Source organism: Branchiostoma lanceolatum, chromosome 6 (assembly GCF_035083965.1).
Source record: "Branchiostoma lanceolatum isolate klBraLanc5 chromosome 6, klBraLanc5.hap2, whole genome shotgun sequence".
NCBI lineage: Eukaryota > Metazoa > Chordata > Leptocardii > Amphioxiformes > Branchiostomatidae > Branchiostoma > Branchiostoma lanceolatum.
Window position 1 is genome coordinate 2,138,388 of NC_089727.1, and position 17,162 is coordinate 2,155,549.

Here is a 17,162-nt window from a genome sequence, read left to right on the forward strand (position 1 = left end):
ACCAAAAACCAGAACATTTGAAATAAGCAACCACCAGTCAAAATATTTGGTTCTTATATAATATACAATGTACTTGGTCTTGCTTGTATGTGATTGTAAAGGATTAGGATGTGTTTTAGTTTCATCTTGTAACTTTGGAGAGTGATACTTGGGGTATCATCATATGGCATGTATAACATATACCATACTATAGAATTTCTATATCCTTGTATTACAGCTATGTAATAGCACCATGTTATGGTTGTTGTTGTCTTTATATCATAACATTTGTACCCAGTCATGTTCATTAATACTTTGTATCAGGCTTATATCAACTGAATAAACAATTCCGAGCTTTCATTTCGAGGTCTCTTGTTTTTAGGAAAAACAAAGAGTAAACAAAGTAAAAGATTAAATGGGGTTTAGACAACAAAGTTCAGGATGGATATAACGTTAGCAATAAATGATAGTTAACATATTTCATTACAGTTCTATGCGGGACCTAGACCATAGCAAGGCAAACAGTGAACTTTTGAGCCACATAAGATTAGTCAGTGACTGAATGATCACATTGAATTTACTTTAATATAGCTAAGTGTAGCAGTATGTAGCATGGTAGAACCCCCTCTAACTAAAGAATGGTAGCGCCCAGACGGGCCGGTGTCATGCAAGTCTTATGACAATCGCTAGGTGACGCTGCGCATCGGTGCGCCGTCTAACATTTTTACAGGATTTTATTTTAATTTGATCTTATAGGTTGGTTATATTATTGTAGCTAAATTTGATGAGTTTTTTCATCATGTTTGCAAATGTTGTCCTGAGCAGCGCTTAGCGAGACAAAAGAAATTACAGTGTACAAAGGTCATAGTTGAAAGGTCTCTCGCTCTGATTGGTCAGCTCCAAACGGCCGCCCTTTTACGAAGTTGTTTTGTGCAGCGATTTTCACCTTTGTCGTGTTATTTCGCCAGCTGTTCCGTTCCTCTCGTAGTTTCTTCCTCTAAAAGTTATTGTGGCACAGAACATTCGAGAATGTCTTTCTCAAAGGCGAAGATCAAGCGATATTACGACGATGCAGGTAAGAGAATCCACATTTTCAATATTTGTAGTTTGACAGCGTGACAGAGCACTAGAGCAGGAACTGGGACGGCGGTGGGGGAGGGCGGCGATGTTTTGCAACGCTTTTCTCTTCCTGTGATAATTTGTGAATTTGAATCTGAATACTAGTGCTTCGTTATATCACACTCTGGTTTATTCGTTGACATCATGCCATTCTTGTTTATTTGGATATGGGGTCCGACACACTGAATAAATTATGGCAGTTGACAGTTTTTCTCTTGAACTGTTGAAGACTTGAAGTTGAAAAAAAATTATGCTGAATTGTAGCAAGGGGGTTCTATATTCAACCTCCTTGCCCTTGGTTGTAGCTGATCATGAGGTGCAGATCCTTGAGAGTATTACCCCCCCCCCCAAAAAACCAATGCTTCAAGTGCTATTCGGTGCACAAATGATGAAACTACAGGCATCATTAAGCAATGCAAATTGCCTCACTGAAAAAAGAAAGCACACTGATATTAACGTGTATGTGTCACTGATTGCCTTGCAGGTTGCGCCCCTCCACCAGGGCATTACGAGGTGCAGCAGCCAGAGAACGGAGCTCACGGTGCCGTCATCACCAAATCAGAGCGCTTCAAAGTACCAAAAGGTGAATTATAGTCTCCCTCTGACTCTCCATGATTTTCAATTTGTGTCTGTCTCAGTGTGTATGTCACTAAATCTGGCTCCGCGGAATAGATTATTGTACCAATGCTAGAATGAAAGATAAGAATTATTGATAAATAGCCAATATTAATGCTAATTGGCTGAATGATTCACATAATATAACAGTACAGTTAGTATCAAGTTGGAGAGGTCCTGACTGAAAGTGTGACTGTAACTGTAAGATTAATATAAACTGTACTAAAGCCTTTAGTAAAGGATGAACTTCATACATATGCCACTCTCTGGTAAAAGGACAAAGTATGACAATAAATAACATATCTATCACCATCATACATATAGTTCAGTAAAAAAGAAGGAACTTAAAGTTAAACCGTCTTCTGTTACTCCCCTCCCCTGCCAGACCCCCCTCCCGCACCATCGTCTGCCAAGCTGAACCGGACCAAGAGCAGCTCCACCAGTAACCTGGACACGCCCGGAGACGGACTGGCCAAGAAACTCTTCCCTGGGGGAACCCCCGCGGTAGGGATCTTTTATTTCAAATCCATCCCTTTGGTAAATGTATGATTCTTCTTACATGGCGGGGAATGGCTACTAGTAGTCTAGTATACATGTGATCGAGAGGTCACAGGTTTGATTCAATGCATTCCTGGCTAGACGTCGTGTCCTTGGGAAAGGCACTTTTTAATCATAATATGATTCATATGACTTTCCTCACTCCACCCTGGTGTAACAATGGGTACATGACTTCGGTAGGGGAGGTAAAGGTGATAGAAAGAGAGTGTTGGGCTCCACCTTTAAATACTGTCGGCTATTTCACAATCAGGTGTACCCCTTTTTTTCCCAACATGTTACCAGTGGATAGCAAAGTCTACATAACATATGACTGTTTCAGACTGTCATTTCCTGACAGCTTGTGCAAGAAGGAATGCAAGGAAAATTTTTTTTTCAAAATTGATTAATATTTAAGAAAAATATTGACCGAAACGTGACCTAAAATTGGTCGATTTTAAGCGTTACCAGGGACCATTCATTTTTACTAATACTTTGCATTAGACCTAAAAGCACATTTTGTACTTGCAAATTAAAAACCATTTGCTTTCTACATGCAGTTATATGTCTACTTGTGATATTTCACTTTTATTGGATCATTCTAGGCCATTTTTTTCTCCAACAGGGCTATTTTCTACTTTTACCCACGTGTTACCAATTTTCTGTCTAGTTTTAAATGAATATTTCTGAACCTGTAACACTTAATAATATTCTTGTATAGCTGTTGATTTGGCTCTTAAAATCAATGTATGATATGTACGAAGGTACAGAAGTAGAATGGAATCGCTCGCTCCATTTTATGACGTACAGTTGGAGATCAAAGTCCAGGACGCCATTTTCCGAAAAAATCTGTAGCGTCCGTACCCCCCCTTGATTTCAATACTATCAAAGTCCTGCAGGCTAATGATACTGATGGTTAGGAGGCCTCTACTGGCACATACTAAAACACCATTTAAACCATTGCTGTCATAAAGACGTTGTCTGATATAGCACCATGAACATCAAAATGTAGCGTCCGTACCCCCTGTAGCGTCCGTACCCCTACCTGTAGCATCCGTACCCCCATTTAAAGTTTTCAGCAAAATACTGCCAAAATTGCTATCTAAATAGTACAAATCTGAGATAATACATCAATGACAGTTGAAACAGATATAGAATGTTAACATTTTCAGTAAATTTGTGACTTTGTGATGAATTTTAGATGTGTTTTTGCCTATTTTTGGGACAAATCTGTATACGTTTGGTACACGGTAACACCCCTCCCAAACACTGTAAATGGTTACTTCCAAACCAGCCAGATGTCCTTGAGATGACAGATGATACCCTCCAAGAAATTTAAATGTCCCAGAATTCTCACACCATGTGCCCTGATCCCAATTCAGTTGGTGCAGTGGTTAATAAGGGGGGGGGGGGGGATACGGTATTAGCAGCAGAGGCTAGACCCCAGGATGAGAGTCAGCTCAAAATAAGGATATTGAACAACAGACTTGAACAGAGATATAAAGCCATTGTGTGAGCCATCAAAAATTCAGTTTATCAGAAAGAGCACACTGTAAGAAACAAAATGGTTTTTGTTTGAAGCAAATTTGATGTTGTATGGCTGAGAAATTGGCAATTAAAGATTTTGGGCCTTTGATTCCCTACAAGATTCGCTAAGTAAGCAATTTTATCATTTTTCATATATCTCAAGAACAGAACATCAGACAACCACCAATTCACCTGTGTAAGGCTTTATTGTGAACATATTGAAACATACTTATAGACAACTCAGGCTGATGGGCAGGAGAAAAGACATGCATCATTTACATGGCTGGGGTGATTGAATTTGAAGAACAGCTCTGGAGGAAGAAGCTCAATTATCCTTCATGAAAAAAATGAAGAATTATACATTTGGCCAGAAAACAAGAACACCTCAGGAGAACCAACAGAAAACATCCTCTGAACAGTGGGCTTTTCTCTCCTGAACAACTTCAGAGAGCAAGTCTGATTCTCTGAAGGGGACATTGAAAAATTAAAGAACATTTCAGTCAATAGCTTGAAAGAACACCAACAAGTAATTCATTCAGTGTTATAGGACACAGTTTGTAGTTCTCTCTTTTTAATTTAATTGATTAGTATGGATAAACTATATTGGTTAGTATAATAGGATCCTTTTTTTATCTTTGTATCAATTAGCAGATGTAAAAGTACAAGACTTTCAGAGCTACATGATGTACGTATGTAGCGTCCGTACCCCCTACATTATTGTCCCTTTTCCTGGAGTAAACTGCGAAATTTGCATATAACGAGACCAAATGAACTGTTGTTTTGTTTCCTTGTGATACTTCGACGATATGAGAAGTGTTGTTGCAGTCTTGTGTGCAATCTAAGCTTGTTTGATAGGTAAGACCCACCCTTCCAACACCTTGTTCTGAAGCGCTAAAAGATCCATAATGGAATTTGGAAGAAATCTTTAATCAAACTATCCTGCTCATCCTTTTCTTTGTTAAAATACTGTGACAGCATTTGTGAATGCTTTAAAGAACAGCCATAAGCAAATAATTATTGTTTTAATCATTGTTTTAAGCAGTTCAGACAAATTGATAAAGCACCAATGTATGAAGTCTGTTGTGTAGCGTCCGTACCCCCTTGCCCACATGTTCATTTATAGTAATTAGAAATGTTTGCAAGTCATGCTATAATCATTACAGCTGGAGTTTCATGTAGGATAATCTATGGGATGAAATAGTGCCAAATTTTAGCTGCTGAAGTGCCTGGGTGAAGAATAATACTATTCGACCTTATTTTACAGATAAACAATAGTATAGCGATTAAAATTACTTTGCAATAAATGACCAGAAAATGCCCACACATGGATATACTGTAACTTATTCTGGTTTTCTAGGGTAGGAAATGGTACTTATTGAAGATGATAAGGATTAGCAACCATTTGTCATTCCTTATTTGAATCAACAGTATGTTACTGTTCAAGTAGTTTTACAGTTGTAGCGTCCGTACCCCCCCAATGGTCCATCCATAGAAAACCCTGCAACAAACTTATAAAAGCTTGTTGTGCGGAGATCCTTTCAGATAGTATGCCCAAAGCATGTACCTTTGAACTGGCAACAACAAATTTACAATATAATGAAGTTGAATTTTGGCCCCCAGTGGCAAGGTTGGGGTACACCTGATTGTGAAATAGCCGTGTGCCCTTTACTAGTAGTAGCTAGCTATAGACATGTATTCAAGCTGGATTAGACATTGAAACAGCCAGACTTTTCAGACAGCATCCAGAAACTTTCATCAGTAACTAAAGGAAAGAACTGCAGTTATTCTGCATTTCTATCTGTTCCTGAGATATTCCCACAGCCCCGACAATGCTTGCAACTTTCCTTGAAATAGTTGCTTCCCGTTTTACAGACTTCAGCCAAAGGGAAGACGTCCGACCATCCGTCTTCTGAGCTGAAAAAAGAGAAGGAACGTCTGGAGAGAGAGGTAATACATGTGTATCTTCAGACATAACTGGCAGATAAACAAACAATAAGGCAAAAACAATATACATGTAGCCTGGGTGCCATTTTATCTATAGCTAGTTTACCATGTGTCTCCCATTCTCGCTTCCTCTCAGACAGTGAGACCAGGTAAACTAAATAGGATTGCTCCCAGGCTACTATATTGTATTTTGCTTATTGTTTGTTTTGCACATAACAAAGATACAATACTAGTAAGCAAAGAAAGAATATATAAAGATACATGTAATTAATGATACCACTGTGCAAAGGCAGGGCTCGAAATAGTGGGTGCATGTGAGCCTGTGTGCACCCAAAATTGGAGCTGTGCACCTAATTTTTGACTGTGGGTGCACCAGTGCACCTAGCTATTTTTGTAGGCTTTAGGGTAAAGGTACTATAGTACACTAGTAAACAGTATCAGAAAAAGCAATATAACCCTTTGTTGCACTTTCTTTGATGCACTATTTGTCTGAAAATTGGAAGCTAGAGAATTACAGATTGGACTTCTTAATTATAATGAAAAAAGAGCATTAAACTGTAATTATGTTTTGTTGTCATTCAACTTTCTTTTATGTGGTGCACCCAAATTTCTTTCTGTGCACCTAATTCTCTTGGTAGGGTGCACCAGTGCACCTAGTTGCAAAAATGGATTTCGAGCCCTGAAAGGTGTTCAAAATCTTGTAAGCTTATACACTATTAATATATTTTGGCCATTTAATTAACAAAAATTGTAGCATTGATTTAATGAAATAAAGTTTTGAATGAAATTAACAAACGTACAATAACTTGCTCCCTCCAGCTGCGTCGTTTACTGCAGCAGCGTTCCGAGCACGACGCGCAGCTGTCCGCAGCAAAGGAGGAGCTGCAAAAAACGGAGGGAAAGCTGAAGGCTGCGCTCGCCGACAAGAACGCCCTCACCACCAACGTGGCGACACTCGAGAGGCAGAGCAAGGAGCTGAACAAGGCTAATGATCTGCTCAAGGCAAAGGTAGAAACCCGAATACTGTTTTAGTCATGGTTGTGCACTGTCAAAAATGTCAATTTATTTATTGTTTATATACTGATTGTGATAGATACATAGGTAGATATAGGGCACATTTTGCTATCAAACTCTTCCTTTGAGAGCTCAGATGATCAGAACATCAAGCTTTGTACATAGTGTTGGTATGTTTTGCAGTTCATTGTGCATAGTCCAGTGGTTAGTGACCCTGCCTCCAGAACAAGAAGCCATATAAGTTTGAATCCCGTCTGTGTCACTCACCCGACATGCACGCTACTTAATTAAGCTAAATGTTGGTACAGTGTATACTATGTTTTACTTTACCACATATTCAGGTATCCAGTATGGAGGGCACCAGACAGAGACACGAGAGTGCTCATCAGGACCTGGCTGACATCAGGGCTAAACTACAGGCGAAACAACAGGTAGCTTTCTTTCCTTGCATATCTGTCTGTCTTGCATATCTGTATCAGTACTAGTAGTTGATCATGAAATACCACCTGCATATAAAAGTTAGTGCAGGAATCTGGTTGAAATAAGAGCTGTGCAGGTATTATTGATATGCTGTCTAGTCCTAACAACACCATGTTACTGAATATTAGACATCCAGGTAGAGCATTATAGAATAAATCAAGTTACTGGACAAATCCTCTGAATAGACAGATGTTTCAGATAGCATTACCATCTTTCATCAATTTGTACACTCATTGCAGTTGAAAGATACCGTAGTAGATGCTATCTGAAACATCTGACTCTTAAGAAAATTAATCCAGTTGCTTGATTTGTTTTGGTATTATCTAAAACATTGTATTCATTATGTAAAATAACGACCCCTGCTACCCAGGAGTTGTCCAGCCTACAGACAGAGCGGGACGCCCAGGTGAGGAACCTGCAGGCCGACCTGGACGCCGCCAGGACAAACATCGCCGCGCTCAGGGAGAGGAACGACGCACTCGGTTGGTACTGGACTATTTCACTCAGTTAGAGACAGCAAACCTTCGCCCTATGGTAATATCCAAGCAATGGAGATTACCCCTATAGCATTAATTATATCTAGTATATGATCATAAATTCATATGCAATTTATATAATAGAAATTGATCAAGAATTGATTTGATTTTTGTTCCCAGGCTTGAATTGTCAACCTTTAAAAAATATATACCTGTACAGTAGTCCTTCCCGGCCCTACCCTGCCATAACATAAAAGTGAATGGCATGGAGATCCACAGAAAACCTGTTTCTATGTTACAATCTTAATAATAGTTATTCTATCTCCAATTTTGTCTTCCAGCCAAAACCAACCAGGAGATCCAGGTCCTCAGTGAGCAGACAGAGAACGAAGTCTCCCAGCTGCAAAGTACGGAACCTGCTCTACTAACTAAATTAAGCCTTAAACAAAAAGTTAAGTCGTGGGCTATTTGGGCAATTTCTTCATGTCTTATTAGTTGTATATCTTGTTATTTCTTTAAAAGCCTATATTTCCTTTCCCCCCAGTGCTGACAGACCAGCTGAGATCTGAGAACAGATCGCTTGAGGAGGCTGTGGCACAGGAGAAAGAGGAAAATCAGGTTAGAGGTTTTTTTTTATTTTGCTAAATGACTGCTGCCCACCCTTGTGTGATTGACCATCACAGTAGTGTAATCAAATACATGTACTGGATGCTACTACTACTGTTTTACTTTGCTTTGTTGTATTACCAAACTGTACAGGTAATCAAAGTTTGGACAGACTTTAATATATGTAACATTACATATTTTCGGTAACATGAACCATTGTTCGTGATATCCAGGCTCTGCAGAAGAAACTCCAGGAGGCGATACAGGAGTCTGAGAGAAGGATTCAGCAGATAGAAGATAGTCTGACAGAAAAGTATCAGGTAAAACAACATGTACACAGTTTAAAAACACACTTCCTTCTTGATCTTCTTTGGTCCTTTTGAAACAGTAGGAGTTATATACATTTCCAACCGGTGCTTATCAGTGCATTCTCATCAGTGCATGACATGTATATTCAACATAGTTTTCTTGGGCACACAATCTAATTTTTTTTCTTTGTTGACATTTTGCCAGGTGCTTTGCTGCCTCTATCAGGGCAATGTCATCTTTTTACAGTCATAAATTTCATTGCATGTACACGTACAGAACCCCCAGGAAGAAGTAAAATGTACTTCTGAACAAGTTGATGAGGTTTACATAGAACATATTCCCCTGCCTGTACAGAATGCTGTAGAGCGCCAGTCACAGCTAGAGGCTGCACTGAAGATAGCTGAGGAAAATCTCAAGGAAACAACAGAGACTTTAAGAACACTGGAGGAAGAGAAGTATGCTACATATGCATCTTAGACTAGATAGAAGAACATAACCTAAGGACCTAATAAAAAGTCATCTTTCAGCCCTTCACAGAAAACGTAGAAGGGAGAGAAAACTGGTTGCCAGACCTACTGTGGTGCCCCAACGGTCAAATAGTTAAACTAAGGGATAGATCAAGAATTAAGTAAGAGTAATTAAGGGATGACTTGGCATGCTTTCAAGATGAATGTCTATCATAAAATGTCAGTTTGTTCTTGTTGCAAAAGGCTACGACAATTTCCCTTGTACTTTCATCCTATACACTCTATATATAACTTTCCTGTTGGAACCAAAAGGGATATGATCTCTAAAAGGCTTTAGAAATGACTTAAGGTATGAAAGTTGCACATTGTAAACATGGTCGTGTTAACATTTTTGCAGGCGAACACTTGAAGACAAGGTATCGTACATGGAAGCCTCAGCTCAGGTTGGTGGTGAGAAGGAACACAGCTACCAGACACACATCAGGTATGGGACTGTCTTAGAAATGAAAGTTTGAGTATCAGACAAGCAACACAATAAGATTATAGCATTACAGGCAACAGAATAATGCTGTCAGACATGCAGTAGTGACCACCTCCACCTAAGGACCACCTGGCCATTGATACACAGTCAAACCTGTACTACAGACCACCTCTACATAAGGACCACATGGCCATTGATATACAGTCAAACCTGTACAAGTGACCACCTCCACATAAGGACCACCTGAACATTGATATACAGTCAAACCTGTTCTAGTGACCACCTCTACATAAGGACCACCTGACCATTGATATACAGTCAAACCTGTACAAGTGACCACCTCTACATAAGGACCACCTGGTCATTGATATACAGTCAAACCTGTACTAGTGACCACCTCTACATAAGGACCACCTGGTCATTGATATACAGTCAAACCTGTTCAAGTAACCACCTCTACATAAGGCCATTGTGGCCACTTTGTGGTGGTCACTGTATTATTTTCCCTTTGAGACCCAGGCATTAAGAATCCTGTTTCCATTGGTCACCTTTCTACTGTGACCATTTTCTTGAAGTCCCTTGAGTGGTCCTTACAGGGTTGACCAACACACTTACAAACAGGTCAAGAGACCTGAGTGTGTCTTCTGGTTAAATAAAGAAATGAAATGAAAATGAGAAGAGTAGGGGTGACCCGGTGTGCTTGGTCAAAAACGGAAGCCTAGCAAAGCCACATTGCACTACCACTAGCTACGTACTTGAAAAAGCATCATGCTTCACCTCAATTGAGGATGCCTGCTTTACCTTTACCTCCACTATTTGAAAATATTAATCATCTTTTTCTTTCAATTAAGACGGAAAATTTCCTGCCTATGATCTTCCACTGTTGATCGACCTGTTGTTTATGTTGTTGCTGAAGTGAGCTGGAGGCTGCTGTTCAGCAGAAGGTCGAGGCTGTGACAGCAGCGGAACAGCAGCTGTCCCAGGCACAGGACAGCATCAAACAGCTGCAGGAACAGCTCAGGGAGTAAGTTTTACTAGAATATAACTGTGTTTGTGACATACCTGGGCCGCAAAAACGTTCAAAATTGAAATGTGTGTTTTTCGGGAGGGTATGATATGATAATGATATAAGATAGAATACAATACGACCCCCGGTCGGGCCAGCACCTTGGGCGATACAGAATACACCATGTTGTATTCTATTTGTGTCAGAGCCACTAATCTAAATGTTGATATTAGCAAAATGCATCTACTGTGCAACTGACAGGGGTTCTTGCTTGACTGTAACATGCAAAAACTTCAAGCTCTTTTCAATATTTTATTATTTTTTCAATTGTTTTATTTGGTCTCTGACACAAGTTTCACGTATGTCATGCACGATTCTAAATTAAAAGACTTTTACATCCTTAGTCATCTTTAAAAGTTACAAGTTGGGTGTGATATTTATTTTAATTTCTTCTTTTTCTGCTCCTCCAGGAATGAAGATTTGATGACCAACAACATCAGGAACATCACAGAAAAGTACCAAACTCTGGAGACAGCCTTTGGTATGTTAACAATATTACTCCTACAATGAAGTGAGGTTTTGATTTGTCTGTCTGTGTGTTTCTATTTGCACTTGTCTGTGTGTTTTTGTGATTCACAATGCAGTGTCGCCATACATCCTCAGTGCTGCTAAGTCTGCCTGTGGGACTGGAAGATAAGCAAAACAGTTTGGATAAAGCCCCTCTCACAAATAAACGACCATTCTCTCCTGACATATTCCAGACCATGGTTCAGAGTACTGAGTCGTGAACAAGGTCATCTGTGGTTGGAAGTTGGTTGGCGAGGTTGCTACAATACTAGTTTTAAAAGTCATCTGTTACAGTTGACTGTGAAGTTTGACAAACCATAATCGGGAAAGTCATATTCTTCTTAAATGCGATCAGGGGAATGAACTGGAGCAAGACCCAGCGCCAAACATGGTTGGGGGATGGTTTGGAGCAAAGTCGTGGGTCCTGAATGTGTCTAAGGGGGTGAAGTCTGCCATCTCTGATCGCCATGCTTGTGTTTCTGCAGCCACTGCGAGTACCGAGCACGACCAGAGAGAGAAGCAGCTTCAGACAGAGCTCCAGAACACGAGAACGGCGCTGAGCTCACGGGAGGACGAGTGTCAGACTCTACAGGCCAACAACCTCAGCCTCATTCAGCAGGTTAACACAGAAAAGGTACATCTAATTGTAGTTGCATTGTTAAACAATTATACCTACATGTACATCCAGCAGGTTATTACAGAACATGCAACCTGTATTCACTTTAAATTGATTACGTTGTACTTACAATGATCAACAGCACTGTTAACATTGAGTGGTCACCGTGAACTGATGTATACTAGTATTGTATGATCTTATTAGAGGAAGGGGTTGAATTGCATGGGCTACATGTAAGTTGCAGACCGATTAAGGTGCAAACTTTCCCCTCAGACTCAAGCCTTAGTAAGTGTATTGACTTCCATTTGATGCCAAGTCTTCTATACAAAAGCCATACTCTCATATTGAGAAGGCCATCCTTCTAAAGGAAATAAGATCAACAACAAGTAAGGTGAAAATGTTGACCATGTTGTTGTGTATTTACTGTTGTACAGGAGAGGAAAGACTCCGCCCAGCGGGAACTGTCCGACCTCCGTGAGGAGTTCAAGAGAACAAAAGATGAGAAAGAGAACAAACTGGATGAGTTGACAACAGAGATGGACACCTTACTGACACAGGTATGTTTGTGATTTTGTTAGAACTTTTATTTTTCATTATCTATTGGCAAATCAGCACCAAGAACAGGTTCAAACCATTCTGATTGTCCAATCAGTACCAAGGGCATACTCAAAACCTGGCTGTTTGTCCAATCAGTACCAAGGACTGGCTCAAAACCAGGCTGATTGTCCAATCAGCACCAAGGACAGGTTCACAACCATGCTGACTGTCCAATCAGCACCAAGGACAGGTTCAAAACCAAGTTGATTGTCCAATCAGTACCAAGGACTGGCTCAAAACCAGACTGATCGTCCAATCAGCACCAAGGAGAGGTTCAAAACCAGGCTGATTGTCCAATCAGCACCAAGGACAGGTTCACCTAATGAGCTACAGTACAATGACAATTGGCAATTTAGCACCACCTCAAACATATATCATACATTCATTAAAGACATACAAGATCGCCATTACTGTCAGTAATGCTTGGTACCTTGAACAAAGTTGTGGCTAGCATACCTGTGGACATAGAAAACAACATTCACTGTCATAAATTTAACATAGAGGATTGCTTTGCTATTCCTGTATGTCATTGGCAGTTTGTACTTAAATTGTTTCTGCAAGTGGTCTCTGTTCATATTTAGCATGCTAGCAGTCCATGTACTGGTGACTGACGAGATGTGACTTTTCCTCACTGCATGTAGGTGGAAGAGCTGAGGTCAGAGGTGGAACAGATGGAACGTACCATTCAGGAGCAGGGGGAGGAGAAGTCATCTCTTCAAGAGCAGCTGGATAAGTGAGTTAATCTAGGTGGTCGCTATAGAAAGGATTCTTAATGTTTTTGTCAATGGGAAAGATAATCTAGGGACCACCAACAAATTGTCACATTGGCATGTAATGCAAACATTGAAAAGGCTTCCCAGCTATTAATATACACATAATGAATAATACAAAGTTTCTCAGTCACTGATGAAAGAAAGTGGATGCTATCTGAAAGGTCTCAGAATGTGTCCAGTTGCTTGATTTATTGTACTATCTTGATATCTAACCTTGATTGATATTCTAAAGATGGATTCAATGAAAGACATAAAAACCTTGTTGTTGTTTACCAGGAAGAAGAAGAAGTTGGAGAGCCTTCTGCACCTGAACCAGGAGATGTCTGACAAGATGAAGGAACAGAATAAGACGACCCTGGAGAAACTCACCAGCATGGCTCAGGAGTTTGACAAGTATGTACATGTACCTTTCAGAAAAGTGTTAACTTCATCCAGTTACTTTTTTTTCTCTATATTATATCGTTCATGTTTATTACTGTTAGTTTAGTTTAAATTCTGCACTTTTTTTGGTGGAGCACCACCGGCCGCCTTAGGCGTTCACCCTGGGCGCGACACCCCAACCGGGTTTTGCCCAGTACTATTTATATGTATAGATAGATATAGATAACAAACATAGTTATGTCAAATCTGGCCTCCCAACTGCCTCCAGTTATTAGCCATTAAAACTGTTCCGTCCATTTTCATATATGACCGCTGTAGACTGAATTCTTAACGCTTAGGTCAATGGGAAAAATCAAAGGAATTAACAAAATTGATCACTATGGCCAGGTGGCTGCGTATTCAGTTGACCACTAACACAGATTTGACTGTAATAGGCAAGACCTTCTTTTCAGGAGTAACTGCCTCCAGTCACCAACCATTTTTCCTCAGTCCATTGAGTAGTTGTCGTGATCAAGTTTGACTGTACCATAATTTAGAAAATGAATTTCTTAAAGGACATATATTTCATTTCTTCTGACATTTAGTATTTACATTCAGCATCTCAGCTTTGACTTCTCTGCAATTCTTTGAGAAGTTGATAGGGGGCATAGTTGTGCATCACATATGCTGTTTCCCCAGGTACAAGGAGTCGTCCTTAAAGGAGCAGGGAGAGACCATGGAGCAGCTCAAGACCATCACCCAGGAGAAGGCGGTTGCCAGGCAACAGGCAAAGGAGTTAGAGAAGGTGCTGAAGGAGAAGGAGACGGAGTTCACCCGAGCTCGGGAGGAGTTCAGCAAGTCAGTGATCGATCGAACATACTTAATAAGGGCGAACTCTCCATTTTCTTCCCCTCACAAAATACCCACAAACATTTTCTCCTTTTACAGTACTTGATACTTATAATTACCTTCTATTGTTCATACATCTTTTTTTTGTTTCGTTTGATTTGAAGAACCATTTAATAGGCTTTATCAAATGTTTCCTTTTTTGCATGTTTTGTTGCAGGCGCTTGATTGATGCACACACAAGAACTGCCAATGTGGAGATGGACTTACAGAGGTGAGGCGGTGACTGCCTTTTGGTGTCACATTTTATCTTGCTGCTGAGCTCATTTTGATGAGAAGAACTTGAACAAATGTAGATCAGTATAATATTTATTTGTATATCAGTTTCCTTTTTATTCAGTGTTTGAATGAGGAATTCAATGTCCGAGGAGCAAAATAGATAGCTGCATATAGGTAATTTACAAGTGACAACCAAATTTCTTAGAGTTTAGATAACACCTTAGTTGACTTAACAGCCTCCAACTTAAACAGGAATAAGATATCAAATCATAACTTGTAGCATTGCAAAGAAATTGATCTTCTAAATGTCATCCTTGCTCTCATTGTAGGCATAAAGAGGAGACCAGTGGTGAGATGTCCGTCTTACAAGAAGTGCTGATGAGGTACAGTTGTATGTACATATGTCAAAGTTAACTTTGTTTTCCATCATCATTTCATCATGTGTATGAAGAGATGAAGTCATTTGCAGGACATCCATTTTGTCTCAAACAAACAAACAGACAAAAAGCGTTTATTTTACAGAAAAGAAGAACAACACCAGGAGGAACTGAGAGCCCTTCAAGAGGAACAAAGGTTGGTTTGTAGCCATACACATGTCGCACAATTAAGGAAAACAGGTTGGTTGCAACAGTCCATCCTCACTTTGGGACAATTGGAACTTTCAAAGATTCATTTCTGTAATAGTGTCAGTCTACAGTGTATGTTTTGCATATGCAGAGTGTACATGTCATCAAATTTATCTCTCTCTTTTTTTTTTTAATTTCAGAGCTGAAGCAGACCCTGAGGAACTGAGCAGACTTCAGGAAGAAGCTGACAGGTGAGATTATCACATATTGTTGTATTCATGCATGGATCATTGTAAAGTGATCAACCAACTCATGAAGCTAAAGGAAAAGTTATTCAAACCGAAGTTTAAAGGCCCATCTTGACTGAGTGTTGATATCTACAAATGAAATTGGTAGGCTAGAATTTAACCTATTTGACTGCATTTAATCCTATTCACTACAATTTAAAAGAGCAGAAGGAAGCAACCACACAGCCATTTATGATGTACAACAATTTCAAATGTAAAAGGTTTAGTATATGTACAGTCAAACCTAGATCCAGCAAACATTCAAGGTACTGAGCAAAAAAAGGTTGCTGACTCAGGAGGAGTGGTTGCTCAGGACAAAGTAGACCAGACTGTTTTAATGTCACTTGTGGCTTGAGTTATATTAGTTGGCTGCTCTAGGTGGTTGTCCAACCAGGTATGACGGTAGGGATACAGGAAGGAGAAGGTTTTTTCATGTAAATGAGTGATAATGATATTTTCCCCAGGTGGCAGACCCTCTTCGAAGAGCTGCAGGCAAAAGTGGAGCCGTTCCAGGACCAGCTGGACGCCTTCGAGGCGGAGAAGAACGCCCTCTTGAGCCAGACGACTGTAGCGCAGGGGGAGATGAAGCGACTGGCGGACCAGTACGCGAACCTGCTGGGCCATCAGAACCAGAAACAGAAAATCCGCCACGTGCAGAAACTACAGCAGGAGAACGTCAAACTCAAACAGGTGTGTGTGTGTTTGTGTGTGCGTGTGTGTGTGTGAGTGTGTGTGTGCGTCCTTGCATGTGTGTGTTTGAACCTGCTGGGTCATCAGAACCAGAAACAGAAAATCCACCACGTCCAGAAACTGCAGCAGGAGAACGTCAAACTCAAACAGGTGTGTGTGTGTGTGTGTGTGTGTGTGTGTGTGTGTGCATGTATGTGTGCATGTATGTATGTGTGTGTGTGTTTGAACCTGCTGGGCCATCAGAAACAGAAAATCTGCCACGTCCAGAAACTACAGCAGGAGACCGTCAAACTCAAACAGGTGTGTGTGTGTGTGTGTCTGTATGTGTGTATGTCTGTTTGTGTCTGTGAGTGTGTGTGTGTGTGTGTCTATATCAGTGTATGTGTCCGTGTGTGTGTCTGTATGTGTGTGTGTGTGTGATTTTGCATGTTGGTGTCTGTATGTGTGTGTACACTCAGGTTTGTGTGTGTTTGCATATGTGCAAGGAGTCATTCTGATTGAGACCTCCTTGGTATATGTGTGTGTATCTGTGTGTTGGTGTGTGTCTGTGAGTGTGAATGTATGTAAGCACATGTGTCTGCTTGGACATCAGAGGCAGAAAATCAACCACATGCAAAAACTGCACTAGGAAGTTCAAATAGGTTAGAACCAGAACTTCTAGGAGCGCACTTATTTGCAACCTAGATGCTGAAAACATATCTAGGAATGGAATCAGGACAGAATCAAATTTATATTTCTGTAATTGCTATTTCAGGAAGTGACAAAGTTGCGTGAGGAGTCGACCAAACACAAGCGGCAAACTCAGAAACTGCAGGACAAAATCAACAAGTCCCAGGGCGTGCGCAGGTTCGACCCTTCCAAGGCCTTCAAGCACAAGGAGAACGAGGATCCTGCAGCAGGTAAGGAATTTAACCTGTGTTTACAAAATCTCTCACAATCTCTTAATGACCCCCTACAGTAATCATCGGGCCGGCCACTAGGAGCTTGGTTTAGTCTGGCTAGTAAAGAATTTATCACCTTTGCT

The 17,162-nt window shown here is 40.3% G+C and overlaps 1 protein-coding gene across 1 annotated transcript; it reads left to right on the forward strand.

Moving 5' to 3' along the window:
- Window positions 1–852: 852 nt before the first annotated feature.
- On the forward strand, window positions 853–16,766 carry LOC136437166 (hyaluronan mediated motility receptor-like). The gene is made up of 25 exons (XM_066431647.1): window positions 853–1,054; window positions 1,583–1,681; window positions 2,099–2,217; window positions 5,629–5,721; window positions 6,538–6,726; window positions 7,074–7,163; window positions 7,583–7,694; window positions 8,030–8,095; window positions 8,233–8,306; window positions 8,528–8,614; window positions 8,958–9,058; window positions 9,468–9,554; window positions 10,468–10,575; window positions 11,028–11,098; window positions 11,610–11,758; window positions 12,175–12,297; window positions 12,979–13,070; window positions 13,387–13,503; window positions 14,170–14,328; window positions 14,537–14,590; window positions 14,925–14,978; window positions 15,118–15,168; window positions 15,362–15,412; window positions 15,913–16,138; window positions 16,731–16,766. The coding sequence occupies exons 1-25, from the start codon at window positions 1,009–1,011 to the stop codon at window positions 16,764–16,766; spliced, it is 2,454 nt and encodes an 817-aa protein (XP_066287744.1). The 5' UTR covers window positions 853–1,008.
- Window positions 16,767–17,162: the final 396 nt, after the last annotated feature.